This window comes from Frieseomelitta varia, unplaced genomic scaffold (assembly GCF_011392965.1).
Source record: "Frieseomelitta varia isolate USP_RPSP 00005682 unplaced genomic scaffold, Fvar_1.2 scaffold_961, whole genome shotgun sequence".
NCBI classification, from domain to species: domain Eukaryota; kingdom Metazoa; phylum Arthropoda; class Insecta; order Hymenoptera; family Apidae; genus Frieseomelitta; species Frieseomelitta varia.
The window spans coordinates 533,036-555,620 of record NW_025110769.1 but is presented as its reverse complement, the minus strand read 5'-3'; the positions used below and the strand labels follow the sequence as shown (position 1 = coordinate 555,620).

Below are 22,585 nucleotides of genomic sequence, written 5' to 3'. Positions count from 1 at the left end.
CCACTGGTACCCATCTCCCTTCGCTAAAGTGATTGCGCATCGGATAATCTCCACCGCTAGGATAAACCGAGCTTTGAACGATCGAGATGTTACTAAATACGTCACGGCTGCTTAATTACATTTGCGGTGAACCACCTTTTTGCGGCTGGAGCAGCTTCCAGATATCGTATAATTGGTGGAGGATGGTCTTTAACGCGCGAGTTCATCTTGCAAGTCACAAAGAATCTTTGCTGATTCAATTGAAAAGTATTAATGAATGTATAGATACGCGAGCGCTAGAATTACCGATGAATGAAGTATAAAATTTGGAAAAAACTACATGTACGTGAAAGATGTACAAAGATGTTTAGTTTTAAAAGCAGATATCAGTATAATTTCATGGTGGATCATGCAATTCGCTTACGTCTCAATTGTTTTCTTTTTTTTTTTTTCAGAACAGCGTTGCCAGAAGATTTGCAAACATGGCCATCGTTTTAGTCGTTGAAAATCCCATCGGATGACAAGATAGCGATCGGATAGTGGCTTATTACGTTCTTTATTCGAGCAAAGATCTTTGGCGTATGCGGTGACGGTGGCGGCTGCCTGGCACGCGCCATATGTAATTTAATCGGCTATTTCGACGACGAGGAACAGACAAGAGGGGGGGGGGGGGCGGTCTGGAAAGTGGACAAGGTTTTAATCCTCGAGGAAACTGTTACGAACACGGGGCAGGCTCATGCTGCTCTCGCTAATCATCCTGGTGATTCTTACCTTGTTTTCTTAGCCGGCTACCATCGGCAGATGCTGGATCGCGCCTTTCTTCATCCCTTTCTCAAAATACGAAACTTGATACCAACCGTGGATGTTGCAGTCAAATTATCTCTTGCAACTGTGGTAAAAGTAGTCGTCGGTTTTTTTTTTTTTTTTTTTTTTTTTTTAATAAACAACGCAGAGAAAAAGTATGTAGCATGTCTTTATTTCATCCTTGCTACCATTTAAGACGTATCTATTAAAGAACGAATTTAATAAACATTCTTTCTTGTCAAGAATTAATCGATTCGAAACCACGAAGCTCTATAATTTAAATTTCTTGATAAATAAGCGTGTAAAGGTTCTAGGAATGCCATGGATATCCAGAGTCCGAGTATTAACGACAGTCGTTATAAAATGGCGAACAGGAAGAGGAGAAAAGTTTCGAACGCATCATTGAAACATCGAAGAGGAAGAAGAGGAGCGTCTAATTGCACCAGTATTCCGGAATTGCTTTAACGCATTAGCTCGAACGTCGCAGAGAAGTATACAACCCCCCAAGATGGCTGCTCCCGGGCGTATCGACGTTTGGCGTTTGCAGGGTTTCCCAGAGGTAAGCTCATCGGAAATTGTGGGTCTTCCCTCCCCTGGCATCGCCCCCGCCGCCTTTGCTGGCCCTTCAAAACAAAGAAACACACGTAATTAAATTTTTGTCCGGCACAAATTAATGTGCACGACACAGCACACTACCGCTCGCAGCTGCACCATTGCCAAAGGAAGTTTAATCCGCGATCCGGCTTTTAATCCAGCCTATCCTATGCTCGCGTCTTTTCTTTCTCTCCTTCTTCAATCATTTCACTTTCACCCGTACTCTTCACTCCTACATTTCCTTTTTTTTTTTTTCTTCTAAATATTTCTTATCTCAACTATTGGTATTTATTTTTTTGTTCGTATATTTTAATGTATCTTTTCAATAATCGGAAAGTGTTCTTGAGAGTTTCCAAGAAGGTATATGTAATAAGAGCAAAGATCAAGCAGTAAATTGGCATTAAAATGATTGACGTTGATAAGAAGTTATTTTCCACGAGTCGATAAGAGAGGAATCTATCTATTGATTAAAGTGACACGAAGATTGTCAATTATGGATGTAATTAGGTAATCTCATTTTTTTTTCTTTTGTACTTTTACACTTTGTTCGTTTCCATTCTCTGATTATCTTTTATCTTATTTATAATGTTCTGGAAATAATAGACACGAAGTAACAATGGGTATGTAGATAAAAAATTATATCTTTTCATATTTTTAGTTTTTGTTGTTATTGACCACGAGTGATTCTGTTGAGGTTAGAATTTTAACGGATACTTTTTCCAACGAACGGAAAATCACAAAATTGTCATTAATTTATGCTGTCTGAGTCAGTTTTTTTATTATCATTTTGATAGCTAGTTTATAATTATCTTAAATTATTATAATTTTATATTATTATCTTAAATATTTAATTTTGTATTATAAATAATTTGTAATCTTTGTTTGGTTGCATTGTCGTTTTATAAAAATTGCTTTGTTAATGTGTGCAAAAGTGATATTGAGAAGTAATAGTGTTCATATACAATATAAATAAATAAATGTTACATATTAATCAAAATAATGAAAGTGACATTTTTATATAGTAAAGAAAAATAAATAAGTAAAATGAATAAATAAACAGGCAATAAAAAGGAAATGTCAGGATATAAATACTCGAATAACATTTATTTATACTTTGTATCATTAAATAGCCACGTTTATTCATACAAAAATAGAATATTTGTTTAAAAATCTTTGTGGACAGCTGTACAAAACGCGTTAACTAGAATTTATTTACAAACGGACAAGTTCCTACATAAATTCACTAGAGTACAAAGTAACTTGTTTTCGTCCTTTCAGCTAATGCCAATTTTTGTGTCCTCCTTGTGAATGTCACGGAGATCCTGCGAACAGAAACCATTAGTATTGAAATGTACATTTGGTACATGCTCGTTGCAACATGCTTGTCCGTTTCATATTGAACCGGCAAAAAATGACAGGCGAACGTACATGTAACATCTGATAGTGGCCTCCTTTCACTTCGTGTTGCTCGGTTTGTTCGTAACTTTGAGTCGTCGTTAGATGTGCTGTACCGTTCGCATCTAACGGTCCAAAAGTCCAGCCACCTTCTCCGTCGAAGCGTAACAGCAGCTTATGATATTTCGCGAGAGATGCTACGCGATGCGTGATAGTTAACAACGTTATGCCTTTCCTTTTCACAGTTTCGTAAATCACTCCTTCAGCCTCGAGGCTCACGGCACTGGTGCATTCGTCCAACAGTGCATACTGCGGTGCGTGATAAAACAAACGCGTCATCGCGAGTCTTTGTTTTTCGCCACCAGACAAGGTGGAGTCCCAGTCGCCAAAAGCATCCAGTCCTTCCGGTTCTCTTTCTGCCAGACTTCGTAAATCAACCTCGTCTAACAATTTGAGGAGTTCTTCGTCCAAGCAGTCTTCTGTTTGAGACTCCGAGGGATATATAATTTGGTCACGTAAGCAACCAACCGTCATGTAAGGTTTTTGGGGAATATAAAACAGGGCGGGTCGTTCTCGTTTAGCAGAATAATTCTCTGTTGGTCTTATCAAAGTGCCTCCATACACTGGCCATAAGCCGGAGATTATACGAAACATTGAACTCTTCCCACAGCCATTGGGGCCAGTAATTAATATATGGTCTCCTGGTTTTATCTGCAAAAGTTAAAGCTGTAAAAGTAATCGTTCTTTTTGTGATTTAAAAATTCAGATGTACTTACATGAATAGTTAATTTAGGTACAATAACTTCACAGTTTGGTGTAACTATTGGCACATCGATTAAGCTTATACTGCCATCTGTGCTTTCACGTACAATCCCTGTTACATATATTATTTATGTATTATCAATGAGTATGCTCAAAATATTGTTATCTCATGTGTTCGTGAAAAATTACCTTTTATCACTGGTGCACCATCCTTCAATTCAATTATATTCTCTACAGCTAAATGAGTTGTATCATTTGCTATTCTCGATGGATTATTAACAATATTTCTTCTGTATTTACATAATGCAGCGTCTTTAAATACATCTAACATTTCACTAACTCGTGCTGCATATCCTGCTAATGCCACTAATTCCTATAGTACATAAAATTAATTTTACTTTCCAAGCAGTTTAATACGATGTAATTATAAATCTTACCTTATAGGACGACATGAGTCTTTCTACGGCATCTGCCCCAGAACTTAAAAGATTTTTAGAAGTAGTCAGGTATCGAGTTCTTTCACTCACTCCGCCTATTTATAAAGAAATAAACTTATTAATATCTTACATATTAGAAACTGAATTCTAAATTAGTATTTACGTACCATCACTATCATCTTTTAAAGCTGCACTTCCCGATGTGACTGTGGTATAAAGAAGAGGCATGGCAATAACTAAAAGTCCAGTGCCAGACCATACGTATTTCATGAGCAGTTGTTCCAATATCACGTACCAAAATTTAAGGGCTAACACTCTCTTTAAATGTGAAACAAGAGATCTGTAAGCAGTAGTTAAGTATCGATGTTCTGTACAGTGACCTCCATAGAATGCAATTTCTTCTGCATGAGCACTGATGCGAGCATGTGCCTCTCTTAATGTTCCACGTTTCGATGCTTCCTCAGCTACTAATTGGCCAAATTTAGGAGAAGCTAGACGTAGAATCTGTCCAGTTAGGGCAATAACCACAGATGACAGTAGTGGTCCTGTAACAATACAGTATAACAGTACAGTGAGACCTTGGGTACATATTGGTATGTCATTCAATTTGCTTTTCAAATGATCAAAGCCTCATTATTCATCTTACAACTTATTAATTGTATTACCATATATCCTTCTTGCTCCTCCCATCTTGGAAGAGAAAGAAATAAGCGCAATGCCGACTAATGCACAGTCTAACAATGGTTTGGTTAAACTTGAATATAAATGTGCCACAGAACTAGCCAGTTCAGACAAATCGTCAGTTAGCCTTTGTTCAGCACCTCCAAGTCTATTGTCTAATGCAGCTACTCTGTAGTAGGTCTGTTGACTTAGATACATTTTGTAAGCATGCTCCACCAGGCGCCCTCTTTAAAAACAAAAGAGCAAAACTTGACACTCGTTTGCGAATTTTGCGAAAATAACACAGACTACAAAATACGTCATTCGTGTAAATACCTAAAACTAAGAGCCAATCGTCCCTCTAGATATCGAATAGCCGAGTTAACGAACGTAGCAGGGAACGCTATAGCAAACCATCTCGCAAGCATCAAAGAAAATCCTCGAACGTCTCGCAAAACGATCCTCTTCACAATCTGACCTTCCAAAGTGGCCACATAGATCGATAAAAACGTCCTGGCTAACAATGTCAAAGTGGCGCAAGTGAGTAGTCCGGCTTCGCGCGTTCTCCATCCGGGAACCATGATCTTCAACAGCTCGATCAGCTGTTTGATGAACTCCCGGTCCAAGCCCACGCTTGGTTTCCCGGTTTTGTTACTCGACCTGCTACTTTTAGCCTTGCTACTGTCATTCTTCTGCCTGCTTCCCACTTGCACGCTGTTCTCGGCTTGTTTCTTCTTCTTTTGATATTGTTTCAGCGCGAAAGTCACCAGTGGATAACCGATCTTGATGAAGTAAAAAGTGGTCGCGACCCCGACTATACCGCGTATCAGTTGCTCCTGCCTGATACCGTATTTGGTGGACGTTTTGTTTATCAGTTTCGAAAGCACCAACGACATTCTGCCGAAGGCACGCTCTCATCGGAGCGTCTCGCGACGTAGAAAGTACTACGCGACGTCCGAACGTCGTTTTAATTGAAACGATTTGTTTCGACTCTTTGATCGTCAACGACGATGGTTACTCATTGTGGTGTTATCAGTGACGGCCACTTTCTCTTCTCCTCTCCTCGCGAGTGTGACTGCCAGCCAAACCACACGCGCTTTGTCGCTCTGTTGCGTGTGCACGTACGTAGCGCTGCGTACGTACGAAGGAAAAGAAAAAAAGAAGAGAAGGAAGGCACACGCACACACATACACGCACACGTTCTCTCTCTCTCTCTCTCTCTCTTTTTCTCTCCGGCCGAGACTGCTCGATCCACGTAGACCGGCTACCAGCTGGCGACTGCTCGTCACGTCTCTTGCAGACCGCCGCTACGTTCTCTTTTGGACCCTCTCCACTACAGCAGTTAAAACCCGTGACTAGTGGACTTATGTATGTCTACCGTTGAACTTGGATCCGAGCTCATAGATCGAAGTACGTCACTGGTTCTACCGAGCTATTGTCTTCACCAATACACTAGAACGTACACTTTTGGTTAGCTCCGTTAATTCCGTACCGATCTTAACCTAACGGGTCATTTTGTACACGACACTTTGGCAAGCAGACGATTGGCAACCACGGTGAAATACGACGGTGTAGCATTATCTACACGTACTACGTTGATGATGCTGCCATCCTTGATTCTTGTTGAATTGTTAACCGGAGTTTTGTGCCGAACCGATCAAGAGCATTCTTTTTCTCGATTTTATCTTTATCTGCCTCTCGAACAATAAAGATAATACGTTGCAAAAAAGATAATAAGTAATCGTAATTTCCAAGGTATATTTTTAAACGTAATTTTCTAATTTATATTAATTCATATATAGTACATATATTGTAATTTATATATATATGTTTCGAGTGTGGACGACACGTGTAGTTTTGATACGTTTTTTTTGGGGGGGAACTCCAACTTCGCAAAAGTAATAACAAGTATCTAACTTTGCAAATTTATTTATGAATTCATAAATAAATCTCGTAGCCCAAAATGTATGCGGTTCTGGGTGCGGCTATATCAATCGGTATTGTTTCTTAATGCCTTAATTTACGATCGGGCTGTATCGCTTCTATTTATAGCACACTTCGTTGGGATTGTGATTCTTGATTAAAGGGCTTTGTGAGGCTATTGACGCCTTTACGTGTGTAGATTATGAAAGATAGAGGTTTGAATGAGTAAATTCTGTTCTCGTATAGACAGTTGATAAACTATAATGTATAAACATTTCTTATATAACGGTACTCCAATTAAAAAGAAACAGTCTTTATTGCTTACTCTGTAATATTAATTTTAATTATTGATGTTCGAATGAAATGAAGATGTTTTTTTTATATCAGATTTTAATATTAGTCAATAGCAAGTACTTGTACATGAGTACATTGAAGGGAATTTGCCTTGCTTAAAACTTGAACACGTGGTACAGTTGCGGATCAAAGTGCCGCTATTTAACTGTATTTCCCTTCCTCTCTTTCCCTTTAGAGATAAGGTTGTGTATACGTATATATTAAACGTGTTATTAGCCAGTCTACAACGTGTCTTTCATATGTTACACACTTACTATATACGATTCTTTGTCTTTCTTCTTCGTAATCTTGTCTATACGATCTCTATGATCTCGTCTCCTCTTCCATTTGTTCTCCCTATTAATCGTGAATCTTCTTGTATGGTCAAGTGCGAAATGTCAGCGTCAGCTACGCCATTATTTCTCCGGAGTTTTTCGTTATTGTCTTCTGACTGAGTCTTATTTTAGGCACAGGCATTCCACGCAGAGTCTCGTAGTAGCTTTTTTAAGAAATGAAATCTAATAGTATAGATACGCGAATAGCTGGAAGGCTAGACTTGGATTATTATCATTCGTAATTGTAACGTGTTATAGTTATATTTCAATTTGGATATAGATTTTTATTTTCTTCTGTTCGTATGGCATACGTATACGGAGTAAGCTGTAGTATATGTAAACGGACGTAGTGTACAATGACCCCGGCATTCCATGAATCGACTTCATCTACATATGCTGCTTAAAGTAATTAAACGAGTCTCCTAATAATAATAATAAATGTTTCTTGTTTAAATATCATTCTTGCAGTATCGACGAAATGTTTGTTGTTTTCTAGATCAGCAAACATTTCTGGGTCAGTAGTGTCAACAGATATTAGTCTTCCATTACAGCTTGTAAATGTTCAATATTGAGTACTGAATTACATCTGTAATGCTAGAATGTTTATTCATACTTTTATTCGATTATATAACAGGTGTTATTAAAAAGTACTCCTTTAAAGAGTAGAGAAAAATTATTATTTAAAAAGTAATCATTGTTCAAGAAAATTCAGAATTAGATAAATTTCCAGTATCATTAATTAGAACTTGACAACTGATTTTCATCAACATTTAATTGCAATATTTTCGGGGCTAATCGTGTCCATCAGGAATTTTATCTTAATAATGTTTGATAAACACACGTCGGTGAGTCATTTGACCCCTGAGAAAGATGACTGTAACACTGGTGGGAAATGGAAAGGACATTTTGAACAAAAACTATTACTATCTACTTTCTACTTCTCGTTCTTTTCGGTTTCAATTGATATGAAAAATAAATCCAAGATATGAAATAAAAACAAGATATGAATTGCGCCGTACAATTCACAACTGATTATCGATTTTATTTATATAATTATCAATATATTGCAAATACTGTTATTGCTCCTAAATTTTCCATTGGTTTCCACACTTCCATTATTTATAATTATTTCTCATTTCTGATTCAAGAATGTTAGCATACTCGTTTTCAAGTTTATCGTTACTCGTTATCCATCTGTGTGATAAATCACATGTTGTAGAAAGTCCGGTTTGAAAGAAAGAAAAAGTTCCTTAAGCCAGCTTCAGCGGTCGCACAATGTCAATTTCAAGTTTTGTCTTCCTCGTGAGATAGGCTCGGCGTAGCAGCGGATCTCATGTGAAATATGAAGAATAATGAGGTCGGTGTTCTGCTCTGATTCGTATTACGCGATGCCGATATTTCCTGCATCGAGCGGCGTTGTTCTCTGCGATTTAAACGTTCGTGGAGGACAGGGTAGAGACGTAAAATGAAAGGCAGGAAAACGTTGAACTTCAGACGTACTTACAATTCATGACATAAATTGCAACTTGATTAATCTTTCATACGGTGAGGAATTTTTTCACATATTATTTACCGCAGCATTTACATATAATTTCTTTGATGCTATATGTTAAAATCTCGTATAATTCAGCACTCTTACACATAGAAATAAAGGTATTCGCCTTATAATACTTTTCGTAGCCACTTTTGTGTACGACAATAGCACGTTTATGATTTACGGTAAGGGTAAATGTACTTTTGCTTTTCGTCGAAGTTTATTTAACCACTTAACGCGTTCACGTAGCCCTGGCAATTTTCCTATTTTAGCCATTTATCTTTATCAGTTCAGCACACTGCTGCAGTGAATATATATATACTTTACGAAAGATATATACGCTCAATTTCACACTCAATTTCATTGTTCCGATTCTCTTATTTAGATTTGATTGAGCGTACATATTTAAAAAAAAAGGAAGGCAATGATAAGGTGTATCATGCATGTGGCATTAAAATTAACGCGTTGGAAGGAAAGAATTTCAATTCCATAATTTGCAATCTCACGATGATAAAGAATTAAATACACAGGAAGTAACTTACAATTAGTCCATTCTGTCTTTTGCAACCTAATTGAACAGTTGAAAGAGTGCCTAACGTGTTTGGAAAATAATTTTCAAGTTGAAAGCTAATTTCAATCCATCGAACGTGAAAAGTTATATTTTTTTTTTTTTAGTTTGTCTTGATTTTTGAAATGTTTCACAATAATATTTTTCATTCGTATAGATGTACCTTTATAGTGTGGCAGTTACATTAAACATTAAGTTTAGTTTAGTAAATTAAATAAAATTAATTCAGTTTAATTTTAATTTATTTAATTTATTTAATTTATTATTTTTATTTAATTTTAATTCAATTTAATTAGATAAAATAAGATTTAATTAAATTTAAATTAAATTTAGAAGTTAAAATGTGGCAGTTACATTAAACATTAAATTAAATTAAATTTAATTAAATAAAATTGATTCGATTTAATTTCAATTCATTTCATTTATTTAATTTATTATTTTAATTTAATTTTAATTCAATTTAATTAGATGAAATAAGATTTAATTAAATTTAAATTAAATTTAGAAGTTAAAATGTGGCAGTTACATTAAACATTATGTTCTGGCGCAGAACAGAACCCTCCAAGGCGTCAGCCAGGTCAATTCCTAAGAAGCCTCGATCCTGCCCAAATGTCCTGTCATACTCTCATCTAAGGACACTTTCTCTGGCCTTGGAGAGAGAGAGACAGGATGTGGAAGGACTCGGTAGGGCAGAAACAAAGCCCAGCCTAGGAAACAAAGCGCCTTGGCCGGCGCCAGGAAGTCTCGTACCATTTTCTAAAAAGTCACGTAGATTCAGGCAGCACAGAGCAAGAGTCAGTCACAAGCAGTTAGTCAATCAGAGGAGTGACTCCGCATCAGTCACGAGGAGAGCTTAGCGTGCCTTCTTCCGACTCGTAACACACATTCATTACAATCAACAGTTGTACAATAGCGAAATATAAGTATTTTATTCTACATCTCGTCCTCATTCATAAAAACATCTCTCCGGCGGCTGTAAAAGGCACGACGAGAGAAAGCCCAACGAAGCGGATAGCAGCTATCGTTCACCGTTCGCGCTGCGCCGTAACACATTAAATTTAGTTTAGTTAAATTAAATTAATTCAATTTAATTTCAATTAATTTTATTTATTTAATTTATTATTTTAATTTAATTAAATAGAATAAGATTTAATTCAATTTAAATTAAATTCAGATGTTAAAGTGTGGCAGTTACATTAAACATTAAGTTTAGTTTAGTTAGATTTAATTAAATTTAATTTAGAAGTTAAAATGTGCAAGCAAATGAAGTCAGTAAGATCGACGCAAGGCTGGATAAGACTGAAGGAAAATCCACCAAAGTTACTCGTACGTGCATTTGCGAAATCATCATATTTGCGTATCTATAATTTATTATGGAGAGGGGGAGGGTATAATTGGCAGCTTTCAAAAATAACATTATTACAAGTCTACAAAAAAAAAAAGTCTGTTCGGCTGGCTGGTCCTTGGATGACTGCTGTCGCGAATGATGTCGAAACGAAACGTGTTCATCGTAACGAATCGTGTTCATCTGTACGAATGAAAAAGAATTTTGAAAGAGATGGCCAAGTCTCGGGACAGGACGAGAGCGAAAGCGGGCTCCTTTCGGCTTTTACCAGCCTCGCGTACGCTGTTTTGCGTTTCGTACAGAACAGAGAAAGTAAAAGTGAGCCATCGCGGCGTTATGTGTATACAGTGAGCAGGTTTCTTCCATCATTCGCTTTCGTTCTCTCTGAATGTTCGCGTTTAATGAGCAGGCCGGAGTCCTTTGCATCTTTCGACTAAGTTTTTACGATCGTTTCAGTTGAACACGAATAATTACAAATCTCGATTTATTAGCCAAAGCGAAACGTGGCTTTTGTTCTCTCAGGATTTTTATTACTTGTAGAATAAAAAAAGAGGTATTCTTTTAGGACTTGTTCTTTGTTGAGAATTTCCTGGATGTATTGCCTATTTATTTGAATGTTTATTATAATTTAATGCATGCATACTTAACATCCATACTGTTCTTTCTTTTTTTTTTTTTTTAAACTGGCAATATGTTTCGTTTTAAGTATTTTTTGTACCAAGACTTCTGTGAATTCTTATGAAATATTATATAAAGGATGTAGTAAGCACAGAGCTACAGAGATATTTTCTAACTACTACTACGTATTTACTTTTTTCTAAATTTTTCTAAATATTTATTTTGCAATAATTCGGTATAGAATTGCCAAATTTATAGCCATCATTTCGTAAGCTCGGAACTGTTAATTATTTCTATTTTCAACTGAAGCACTTGGGCACGTAAAAAAATTTCCATTTCTCGATGAAATTTCAAAGTAAGATGAAATAACTTTCATTTACAATTACAATTAATCGCTTAATAATAATTTCAAATAACAATTTTTAATTAATTCACTAAAAGATTATTTTTAAATATCTATAAATACGTTAAGTAAGAGAAAAAAGAAGGAAGAAAAAGTTAGATTTATTTTCCACTTGTACTTTATTCATTGCTTGATCGTATCATTAAACATCAAAACATATAAATCTCGATCATAGATAGGTGTCAGCAGATATTATTTTATTGCGATTAAATTGTGAGAATGCACAAGACAAATACATCATTTTGTAACTCGTGGTAGCGAAACATACAAATAAGGCAATGATAAAATGTAAAGCAGTATATGCCGAATAATAAAATAGAAACGACATTGTAAAGCAAAACAATTAAACGAGCTGACAAGTTAACATTTGGTGGCATAAAGTTGTTCGTCATGCAAGAAGATAAAAAATTGTTTACGATAAACTGTTTTAATTTAAAATAGAAGGAAGGAAAAAATTGCGACGTGACGTGATTGCAACGAAGATTGATAAAAAGCAAAAATAACGAAACCAGAGAGAAAAATAATACATATTCGACGAGAGAATTCCAAGAAAAGTTTACTTAGTAATACGTGCCTTCAATTAAAAAATCGGTGGAAAATGCAATGCGACTCGCACGAACAAAGTAATTACGACAATAATATTCAGAATATGCTAATATAAAATGCTTTTCATAAAATACTTTTTACTTATCGTTCTTTTTCATTTCTCGAAAGTTCAGACTCTTTTTTCCTGAATTCGTTCAACTACAAAACATTGCAAGATCGTAGTTAGAAAAATAAATAACACGTTGCGCACGTAGTTAGCTGTGTTTTTTGCGTCGAGTATCATTAAAATTGCCGCGATTTATTAGTAAATAGATAAATTTCTTTCTTCATCAAAGAAAAAAAAAAAAACTCTTCTACGAAGGAATTCATCTTACGAATAGCGTCCGAAGAAAATAATGCCAATAAAATTGAATTTCTAAATTGTTGTCAATCTAGTCTTCAAAAAATGACTACTTGCTCCAAAGAAATTGTAAATCGCAGAATGATCGACGTCGATTTACATCCGAATAAAATCATCGTCGTCGAGCTCGTAATTTCATCTGAATTCTCTGTTTCCTCTTTGCTGGAAAGTAAACGTTTTAGGAGAGAGCCACTCCGAGTTGCTCGCTCCAGTCGGCCAGTGTGGCTGGCTGTGGAACTTTGAAACTTGAGTGGGATATGATCTTTGACACCGTTCCGATACGTTTTGATATCGTGAGTGCCTATTGCGAATCGACGCCTATGTCACGCTATAACTCTTGAGTTTCCTCTAGATTTTCGACGTGTGACACACAGTACTTAAATCAATGACAAAACACACACCTCTGTTGATTAACCAATTTCATCCATTTTTTTTTTTTTTTTTTATTTTTTATTTCGTTCTCTTTCTACTTACCTAGTCGGACAATGTTCTATGTACAAGAAGTTTCACACTTATTAAACAACTATGGTAGACGAGCCGCCGGTAAATACGCTTTTACAAAACTTTGGTCCTTTCGCTGTGGCGCGTGTGTGCCAGGTGAAAATCTCGCCGCCTCGGTACACCTGAAATCTCTCTTCTGCGAGGCGGACGGATTTCGCAACGAATTTTTATCGCGCTACGAATCGGATCTAATATCCGAAAAGTGTTTTCGATGAACATTAGGCAACCGCGACCGCTCTGGTTACATCGCATGACTACCTTCGCAGTTTCTCCTTTTATATTTCGCGTGTCTTTTGTCTGACTTCTTTTTTCTTTTTCTTTTTTTCTTTTCTTTTTAGCCCGGTTTCCTCTGTCAGATTTCGCTGCTGGTTTGCCCAAATCACCGGAAAGTATAACTGTCCCCCCCCCCCCCCCCCCCNGCTGTGGTGTCTGGTTGCAAAATCCATCCAGCCCTTGCACGCGTGGATGCTTTTTCTTCTTTTTTTTTTTCTTTTTTTTTTTCAACGACCGGTGTTCAGATTTCCTTGAAACGTGTGTCGAATTGCGTGCAACAATTCTTAGGCCTTTGGTAGATTTCATAGGAAATTGTTATCGTTATTCATTCGTTATTCTACAATCCAATGGCCATTTATTGTCGGTGTGAGTCAATCAAAAATTTTATACAAAGGTAAATTGCTTAAATGTAAAATCGTTGGGCAATCATTTTTTTGCGAAAGGGATTGAGTTCGTAATTACGTGTACTCGTTGATTTACAAATTAAAAATGTCGTCATTGAGATAGCAAGGAATTGCAAGAAGTAATGAGATATACGATGGATTAAAATCAATCTTGGCCAATATATTTTTGTATTATTTTAACCGCTCAGATATCTTTGTGCCAATGGCAAAGTTGATCGATCGACGGGTATCACGTCGCATAAATATTTCTACGCGTATGTATCTATGTATCTAATCTAACATAAATGCGATGTAAATGTAAATCATTTCTGTCATTAACTACCGATTTATCATACTAGTAGGAACGGTAACAAAAAAACGATGAAAATAATATGAATAACATTAACATTTGGTAGCAAGCATTTGAATATTTAAGTTCGAGGTTTAACATAAATTTAACATAAAATATTCGTGAATAGTTTGCTGATTGAAGACGCGACATATGCAAGAGAAAATAACATTTCAGCGAGGGCAATTAATTTCTTCTAAAACTGTTAGAGTATTCTACGGCTAAAGAATAAATTTCTCGGCATGTAAATGTTTATCAGACGTTTGAACGATGATAACAATTTTTAAAACAATTAAAAAGAACAGCAATTGCGTCAACGGAAAATACAATTTCATTCGTAATTTCCTTTTCGGACAATTTTGAGGACTTGCTCAAATATTCTTCTCTTGCTGCTATTTTTTTTTTCTATCTGCGTTGCTGTTCATTCGAAGTACCATAATTATCACGATTCGGACTTACTATTACAGGTGTTTTGCTCTAAAAAAATAAATGTCTTTCAATTCAAAAATGTTGCATTTACGCAACTTTTCAAACAATGTTTCACTTAAGGTTCGTAGCAGTTGTTAAAAATAAGGAAAGTGGAAGGCAAGACAGCTATTTGTCAGATCACTATCTTCCCATGACGAAGAGCAACGTTCACACGTGGCCATGTTGGTCCAAAGTACGGAACCCGGCTGTACAAGAACATTCGTTAATCCATTGCGTTCGTGGAACACATTTCAAACGCTATTTTCTGCAACAAGGAAATTTAATTTCTGTCATTTTTAGCGAGGTCAGATATTATCTAACAGATGAACAGAGAAATTAATTTGCATGTTGTGTATTAAACTGATTTCGTATAAATATGTATATCTAGAAGGTTGGAACCATATTTAGAATACCACTTGATACTTATTATACATATGAAAAATGATTGACTTCGTATCTTTTTTATGTAAACGAATATTAACACTGAGACATTTACGTAACTGGAAATCTATTGATACTTAGAGTGAGATATATTTAAATAACAAATTATTCTAATAACTCTTTTGACTCACTGGAGATTTTAATGTTTTCAGAGTGACTCGTTCTTATTATAAGAACAAGTATACGATGACACGATAGAATAAAATGTCAACAAGAATCTGAATCAGCAATCAAACACGTCACAATACAATTTACGTCTAGTGTTGTTAAAACTTTGATTATCTATTACGTAGGGATTATTCCTTTTATTTATCATGAATTTCTCTAGGACATAAATATTGCAAGATAAATGAAAATATAAGCTAAAGAAATATTTGAATAATATCTAGATAAAAAAAAGAAAAAAATCAAAATCACAGTAATGCGATACAAAAATGATATTATCAAACCTAATGATACATACATACAAGAGTGATTTAAAATCAACGATTGGCAAGCATAGTACCTCATCCATGTCTCCCACTGATATCATCCTAGTCCACTGTTATCAATTATCACTGTCTTTTGTGTCTTCAGCCTCAATACATGGGGGAACCAGCATGTTCAACCAACGTCGAATGATTATCGTCCACTTGGTTGTGAATGAATCTCGACGATAGTTTATCGGATAGTCTGTCCGATATGGATTTATTGCCAGGCTTAAACGCACCGTTCGTACCTTGCGGATACGAGGGCAACGCTTCCAAAATTCGAGGAGGATTCCGTTTTATCGTTTGAGAGCTCTTACTGTTCGTCGAGTTTTCCTCCAACATCCAACCTGGCCTGCTAATTCGTCCGGTTGGCAGACGTTGAGTCAGCTTGTAGCTGTCCAAGTCGCCGATCACAGGCGCGCTACTTTGTAGATTTAGGGCATTCAGTTGAAGATGATTGCCTCCAAACGGGATGGCATCCTCGGAACCGCCCGACTTGCTGAGCCGACTATACTGCTCTGCGAACACGCATTAGGATTGTTAATTTTCTTAAAATTTTTGCCAATTTAAAGTAAGTGCAAAGTCTCTCGTAAAAGTTTCAGACCTTACCGAAGGTCTTTGCTTCTCTGACGTGAGCCAGCAATTTGTCGATCCTATTCCGCCGGAAGTACGTGTCAACGATGTCTGGTTTCTTCACATCTTCCTGCTCGCTGCTCTCCTCGTTGTCAGCCTCGTTGCCAATCTCATCCTCGTTGTCCTTGTTATTGCTATTGTTGTTCAGATCGGGTTTGGAAGCCATGATGTTGTACTGTATACCGTCTTTAGGCACCAACGACGCCGGAGGAAGAGAAATGTGCGGCGACACATCCGGCAATCTCCAACGACCGAGCTCGTCGCACCAAGTAGCCGCGGCTCTCACGCTAGCAACGTCGCGAAACGGACAGCCTGGCCGAAGATGGGGAACCATCGCGTCGCATATCTGAGAGGTGAGCAGCTCTCTTCGCAAAAGGTCACGTCGCTCCGCGTCCCAGGAAGCCTGAAGATCGGCTGCTTCCGCTTCCAGTTGCTTCGCTCGTTTCGCCATTCGCTTCAGCGCGTCTTCTGTTGATCTACGACGCAAGGATACGACAGTTTTTAAGCGAGTATAATTCCTTTTAGTTAGCAAAGAAGAGTTAGTTTAAATGAAGAAGAAAAATTCCGTCTAAGCACCAACCTAAGTTGACCATAGACTTGGAAGACACTTCCATTTCCTTCCTGAGCGCTGGTCTCCAAGGCCGAAGCAAGAGCCTCCAGCTTCTTCCTCCTTTTCTCCCTACGTCTTCTCAGTTCAGCGTTCCCTTGCTCCTCTCCTCCTATAGTTAACTTCTCCAGCCTCTTCAACACCTCTTGCATGGCCGCCTCCCGTTTCTTTCTTCGTCTTTCCTCGCGTTCCAGGTCCTGCTCGTCCATCGGCTGTTGAGGAACGAGCTTCGGCCTCGCGTTACTCACGGTGCCAGTTTCGTAGCGAACCTTCAGCGCTTCCAGTTCCTCTCGAAGCTTCTGAGCAGACAGATTCGAGTTTTCACATTCCTTCTTCAGTCTGTCTACTTCCTCGGTGTATCTTTTTTGCTTGACACTCTGCTCGTTCCAGGTCGACTCCTCTGTCACGGGGATCTCCTTCACGAGTGACTGATCGCTCGACTCGAGCAGCTTCCTCAGACGTTGCAGCTCCAGTTGATACTGCCTCAGCAAAGCGTCCTTTGGATCCTCGTTGATCACGGGCTTGTTCTTGATGCATCGTGCTCTGGCCGCGTATCGCAACGTGCTCAGAGTTTCTTCAGCATCCACGTCGCTGGGACTTACGCAGGCTATCATTAGAGTTCTTGCGTTCCCACCGAGGCTGTCTCTTAGTAACCTGGTTAGCTTGCTGTCTCTGCACACAGGGAATGTTGAAAGAAAAAAAAAAAAAAAGAAAAAAAGAATTTAGCAATTGTGCGATCGACGGTGTACTTTTAAATCCATACCTGTACGGCACATGCCTCCCATGACCAGCAGCCAAAGCGCTGATCACGTTCCCCAGCGCGGAAAGGCTTAAATTAATGCTAGCTGCCTCTTTCAGTCTATCTCCGGTGGCACCGGTCCTCGCTTGCCTCTCGGACCCAGCTAGATCCACCAGATGAAGCCTACCTCTCTTCACCGTGTTCTCAGTCTTACTGTTCTCCTCGTTGATGGCCAGCGTTTCCAACGACAAGGTCAGCACCGCGTGACTCCTCGAACTGGCCGCGTTCATTTTAGTCGCCGCAGCCGCTCTTCTTCTGTCGCCTTGCTCGACCAGTCGGGCGCACTCGGCCGCGTCTTTCACCGTGACCTCCCTTAAACCTCCAGCCACGTAAGTCCCGCGGTTCGGGTCCTCCTTCAAGGTCAGCATGTCGCTCGCGCCATCCTGCAGGAGGTCTCTCAATCGTTCGTTGTAGATCTCCAGGTAACTGAGCAAGGCCAGGTATCGCATTTGCGCGCTGGCCGTCGACGTGGCCTCGAAGATGTGGTCCAAGGCCCGTTCGATGAATCCTCGCATCGTGTGCGACTTCCCGCAGCCTGTTTGCCCGTAGGCGAACACGGTGCCGTTGTAGCCGTCCAATACAGCCTCCACGATGACCGAGCCAACGTTCTCGTAGACGGATTCCGTGGTTGATTGCGGGTCGAAGGCGGCGTCGAACTGATACACCTTGCCGTTTCCGGCTCCACCGGCTGCTGGACATTCGAGTGTGCAACATTTCGACGCAGGATCGATTGTCACCACGTTCTACGGAGATGAAAGAGAATCAGTAAGTGAATCACGCTGTAAATGAATTGATATTCTTTTCAGTTTGAAGAAGCGAGCATCGCTTGTTGAAACTGTAAAATTTAATTTGGGGTATTCAAAACGTTGTATAACTTTTGTTTCATCAATGTTCGGTTTGATGATAATTAAGTTTGTCTGACTTGAAATATAGGTTCTCATAGGTTTACAATTTATTTTTTCTTTTTTGAGTCGAGGCCTTGTACGATGTTTTAAATCATGTTCTTCGTATATTCGTATAATTCGTACATAAACGTTGACGCAGCAGCATAAATTGAGAGTATCTCGTCTTTCAGATCAGTCGTCGTTACCTTTTCATGGCTCGTCAATTAAACGACAGAGAGGTCTTGTAATTTAAGAATAATTCGCATTGGAACGAATGCGAAATACATTTATCGCACATTTTTATCACTTTTCTACAAAAATCAGTCGTTTGATCAATAAGAAATGTTGTGTAACACTGTGAACGTATTAAGCATAAACGTGGCTGTTATTTGCAACGTCAGCTTAGCAATAGTTTATACTGTTATCGATTCAATTTCGCAGAAATAGTAATGAAACGCAATTGCGACTTCTTTTTGTCGAACAGAGCTTCTCATTAGAGATCGTCACCCTATACGTTGCTGCTGTATTTTAAAAGAGCACTATAAAATATTTTTCATTTATCTGTACAATTTCATTTTATTTCATTTGCCATGCGATTTCACTTTCAAAGATCTAGTTCAACTTTCAATTGCTATTTCACGTGACCTAATAATTCTCTCTTCTATTTTCCCGTATATATTTATGTTTCTACGTGCCATAAAATTATTGGACGATCCACGCTTTCACGTAAAAAGTGTAAAAAGGCAAAGATCTAATTAGAACAGAGGAGAACCTATATTCCCGTCCGTTAACTTGAAATCCCTCTCCACTTTCATCGTACGTCCATCAACGTACGCCGTGGCTACGTATCACGGAGCATCGTGCACCCGTAAGTCGTCATTAAATTTACTATTCCATAATATATTCAAAAGGTAATGTAGGCACGCTAAGCTGATCGGTGCATACACGATGCATAGATAGCGTAGGTATCGAACCGTGTCGTTGCACACATCCTTTTACATACGTGCAAATATAGTTTATACGTACGTATTCACGTGCTTATCGATGGAGTGGAATATATGCCAAATCGATGGTGAGCCACAGTTTATTTCTTCCTTGTTTCTTTTCCTCTCTTTTCACGTACGTGCATGACGACACACGTGGTTGACACACTGCCACACGGGGTAACACGTGCACGCTACGTGCCGGCAGAACTTTTACGTACGTACGAAGATACTTACGAGCGTGTGATCACGGTAGATACGCTATCGTTCATAAGTATGCGGACACATTAGTTTCACTCGTACAATAACAATGATTCGCTGTTTCTTTAGATTCGTTTGGCTTGTACAGGATAGAAAGAAAATAGAGTGCATCAACAAATTAAGCAAAAGCAGGTTTCTCTATTTTATTTTCGCTGTGTCAAATTCATTTCTGATCGATATTTCTCTTACGAAGCAGAAAAAAGAAAGTTTCAGATTAAAGGTATCCAAATCAAAAAAAGAATACTAAAAACTCAAGTATATATATTCAAGTAAATATAACTATTATTGCAGAAGAAAAAGAAAAGAACCTTGTATTATTACATCGTATGAAAAGCTGTAACCAGTCTGGAAAATCATTTCAAGTATTGTGTATATAAAAAGACAAATTGCTCCAACGTGTTAAAAAATTCATTTGCTTAAACAAATCATTACAAGACAAGTTTGTAAACAACGTAATTATCCAATAGCCATAACTAGTCATGAGAACGACGTTAAAAAGAAGCTGTGAACTCGAACATTACGAAATTACGTACAAATTATTATACAAATGGAGAGATCTTCAAGACTAATGAACAAACTTCGTCCGCTTCAGTCAAGCTCAAACGTTAACTCATTCGTTACATGAACTTGGACAAAAAGTAAAGACTCGCGGAGGATCGTTCGGTAAGAAATTTTCCAGTGGAAAAAAAAAAAAAAAGAAAAATTGCAGCGTCGGTGCATGCCGGTTTGCGTGTTTTGACCTAGTCGCTAGGCTACAACGCGCTCGATAGAACAATGACAAGTTTTTCTATATACTTTCGTTACGAATAAACAAAAGCGAGAGGTGCACTGTATTGGCCGACAATGTCCACATGATGCATGCGGCGTGAAATTCAGAAGTGTGCGCTGCTGTGTGTATGTGTGTGTGTGTGTTCATCCAGTTTGTCTGTATGAACGTACCCTGCATCCCTGTTGCAACTCGCGAGCGTTCATCGGTCGGCATCTCACCGCCACCTTCACCGACTCGCTCATCTAAAAATAAATGAATCTAGATTAGAGGGATGGTGGGAGACTTTGCCAGATGCTGCCTTCAGCCTTTGCTCTGCCAGATCGTTCTGGGAAAGATGCATACATAATTGTACAATCGAAAAGCTCAGAACTGGCGTTTGTAGTTGGCGTCAATTTTCATTCTAACAATAAGTATAAAGCTGAGAAGATTTTTCTCTTTGATTCAAGTTACGAGTAACATGAGTTCCTCTTGTCACCGAATTTTTATCCAGCAATCTGAGCTACGTTCCCATATATATAAATATTATGGACAATTTTCACTAGAAAATCGTTATCGCCGCTTCAATTGATTCTTTTGCCATTTTAAGCACAAGTGATTCGTACAATTGTCGATATCACTGCCATCGACGCAAGTCGATATCGTGTTTCACAAGAGCAGGTTGCGTTTTGCTCAAGTATTCCATTCATGTGCCAATGGAATGTGTGTGTTGCCCTTGAACCCGGTTACGCGTTGAATCACCCCGAATTATAGCGTGTCCCAGCCTTACACCCATCTCTGTGTACGCGATCAGCCTTCGTAGTATTGTATTTAAATGTGAAATGACCGAATGTTGCTCGATCGAGAGCAACGAGGATTAACAATTTTCACAAATTCGAGAACGTATGATTGCAGGTACTTGTGTGTACTTTATAAAAACGTACAAAATATGAATTAATTTCAGTACAGAATTAACCTATGACCTTCAACTTTAAGTATCAGTCGAACGGTCAAGATTCATGTTATTTCTTGTGGCATAAAATGAATAATAAATAGACTAGAAATAGACGTGTTCACAAATGAATTGGATGAGTCATACGTCTGTAGACCGGTTTTTTTTTTAATGAATTAATAGATTATCATTTTTGCGTAAATATAATTAACAGCTCTTACGAACTCTTGAAGATCAACTCTCAAATTTTATCTCGGACGTTATTAATATAAAACATAAAGGCGAAATGTAAATCAAATTAAACACAATTAGGTCAAGTGCAGGAGATTCGTAAATGCGTGTGGGTAATATCAATCATATACGTTGATGCACTGGTATAAAGAAAAGATTGTATTAGTTTAAAAAGTACAAAAGCAACAATTTGTAATTTATATGTCATAGTATGCGGAGGATGAGATAGAAACGATTAGCTATAAGCCTAACATACGTATAATGTATTATACATTCTTTACGTTTTGTATTTGCATAGATGAATTCTGATTACAAAGCATAGATAAGAAGATGGCCTTGTAACCGAGTAAATTGCGATTTTATCTAATAAAAGGAAAATTTAGATTCACCGTAATCAGATTTATATAACATTTCGTTCGGTTTATATTTTATACAAACTTTTTTCGCTTGTTATCTTTATTAAATATACTTTAATATAATATACTTAATAAAATTAAGTATAATATACTTTATTAAATGTACTTCGTTGAACTTTATAAAATTTACAAGTTCTGCAAGTGTTTTAACTTCATCTTACAACGTTGTCTACGCGTGCAAGTATTTATTATATTCAATTTCAAATATATATTCAGAGTTTTTCTTAGATAATATGAATTGGCTATAAATATATACGTATTCAAAATACAATAGAACAATTAAAATGTCAGCAAACAATCACAAACAATTCATAATGATTCTGAAGTTTTATAGAAAGTTAAGGTTAATAAAATTAAAGTCTTACTCACTTCAATAAGCGTATTTTCTTCCTCGACATACGAGTTATCCTATAATTGTCAAAATACGCGTCCTCATGTGCCACGTAGGAATAATTCGAGACATACAGTGTACTGTGTGACAAGCACACCTGAACTGACAAGCTTCAGTTCCAATCTTGTGAATTACTAATACCTTCGTAGCTCGACTTGCGCT

At 37.7% G+C, this 22,585-nt stretch overlaps 3 protein-coding genes across 5 annotated transcripts; 1 reads left to right on the top strand and 2 right to left on the bottom strand.

Moving 5' to 3' along the window:
• Positions 1 to 1,670: 1,670 nt before the first annotated feature.
• On the top strand, positions 1,671 to 10,181 carry LOC122538101. Its single transcript, XM_043671864.1, has 2 exons — positions 1,671 to 1,884; positions 9,875 to 10,181. The coding sequence occupies exons 1-2, from the start codon at positions 1,871 to 1,873 to the stop codon at positions 10,179 to 10,181; spliced, it is 321 nt and encodes a 106-aa protein (XP_043527799.1). The 5' UTR covers positions 1,671 to 1,870.
• On the bottom strand, positions 2,466 to 6,091 carry LOC122538112 (ATP-binding cassette sub-family D member). The gene is made up of 8 exons (XM_043671884.1): positions 4,968 to 6,091; positions 4,637 to 4,878; positions 4,139 to 4,516; positions 3,972 to 4,066; positions 3,724 to 3,907; positions 3,549 to 3,646; positions 2,806 to 3,483; positions 2,466 to 2,699 (listed from the first exon to the last, which is right to left on the bottom strand). Exons 1-8 carry the CDS (start codon positions 5,525 to 5,527, stop codon positions 2,652 to 2,654), a joined length of 2,283 nt encoding a protein of 760 aa, XP_043527819.1. The 5' UTR covers positions 5,528 to 6,091; the 3' UTR covers positions 2,466 to 2,651.
• Positions 10,182 to 14,187: 4,006 nt separating the features above from the next.
• Positions 14,188 to 22,552, bottom strand: LOC122538110 (osmotic avoidance abnormal protein 3-like). 3 transcript variants are annotated; one of them, XM_043671881.1, is made up of 7 exons: positions 22,402 to 22,552; positions 20,628 to 20,699; positions 17,525 to 18,303; positions 16,735 to 17,433; positions 16,131 to 16,630; positions 15,557 to 16,039; positions 14,188 to 14,875 (listed from the first exon to the last, which is right to left on the bottom strand). In XM_043671881.1, exons 2-6 carry the CDS (start codon positions 20,697 to 20,699, stop codon positions 15,630 to 15,632), a joined length of 2,460 nt encoding a protein of 819 aa, XP_043527816.1. In that variant the 5' UTR covers positions 22,402 to 22,552; the 3' UTR covers positions 14,188 to 14,875; positions 15,557 to 15,629. The 3 variants fall into 3 exon arrangements, with proteins under 3 accessions (XP_043527816.1, XP_043527818.1, XP_043527817.1); XM_043671883.1 differs by lacking the exon at positions 22,402 to 22,552 and having other exon boundaries at positions 17,525 to 19,688; positions 20,628 to 20,689; XM_043671882.1 differs by lacking the exons at positions 20,628 to 20,699; positions 22,402 to 22,552 and adding an exon at positions 19,471 to 19,893.
• Between the last annotated feature and the right edge of the window lie 33 nt (positions 22,553 to 22,585).

Excerpts from the sequence above, each read along its gene's own strand:
- LOC122538112 (XM_043671884.1), bottom strand. The coding sequence starts at position 5,527 with ATGTCGTTGGTGCTTTCGAAACTGATAAACAAAACGTCCACCAAATAC. Across the intron at positions 4,067-4,138 it reads TTTAAAAGATGATAGTGATG|GCGGAGTGAGTGAAAGAACT; the intron begins GTACGTAAATAC and ends CTTTATAAATAG. Across the intron at positions 3,484-3,548 it reads TACCTAAATTAACTATTCAT|ATAAAACCAGGAGACCATAT; the intron begins GTAAGTACATCT and ends TAACTTTTGCAG.
- LOC122538110 (XM_043671881.1), bottom strand. The coding sequence starts at position 20,699 with ATGAGCGAGTCGGTGAAGGTGGCGGTGAGATGCCGACCGATGAACGCT. Across the intron at positions 18,304-20,627 it reads AGTTGCAACAGGGATGCAGG|AACGTGGTGACAATCGATCC; the intron begins GTACGTTCATAC and ends TCATCTCCGTAG. Across the intron at positions 16,040-16,130 it reads CAGAGAAGCAAAGACCTTCG|AGCAGTATAGTCGGCTCAGC; the intron begins GTAAGGTCTGAA and ends GCGTGTTCGCAG.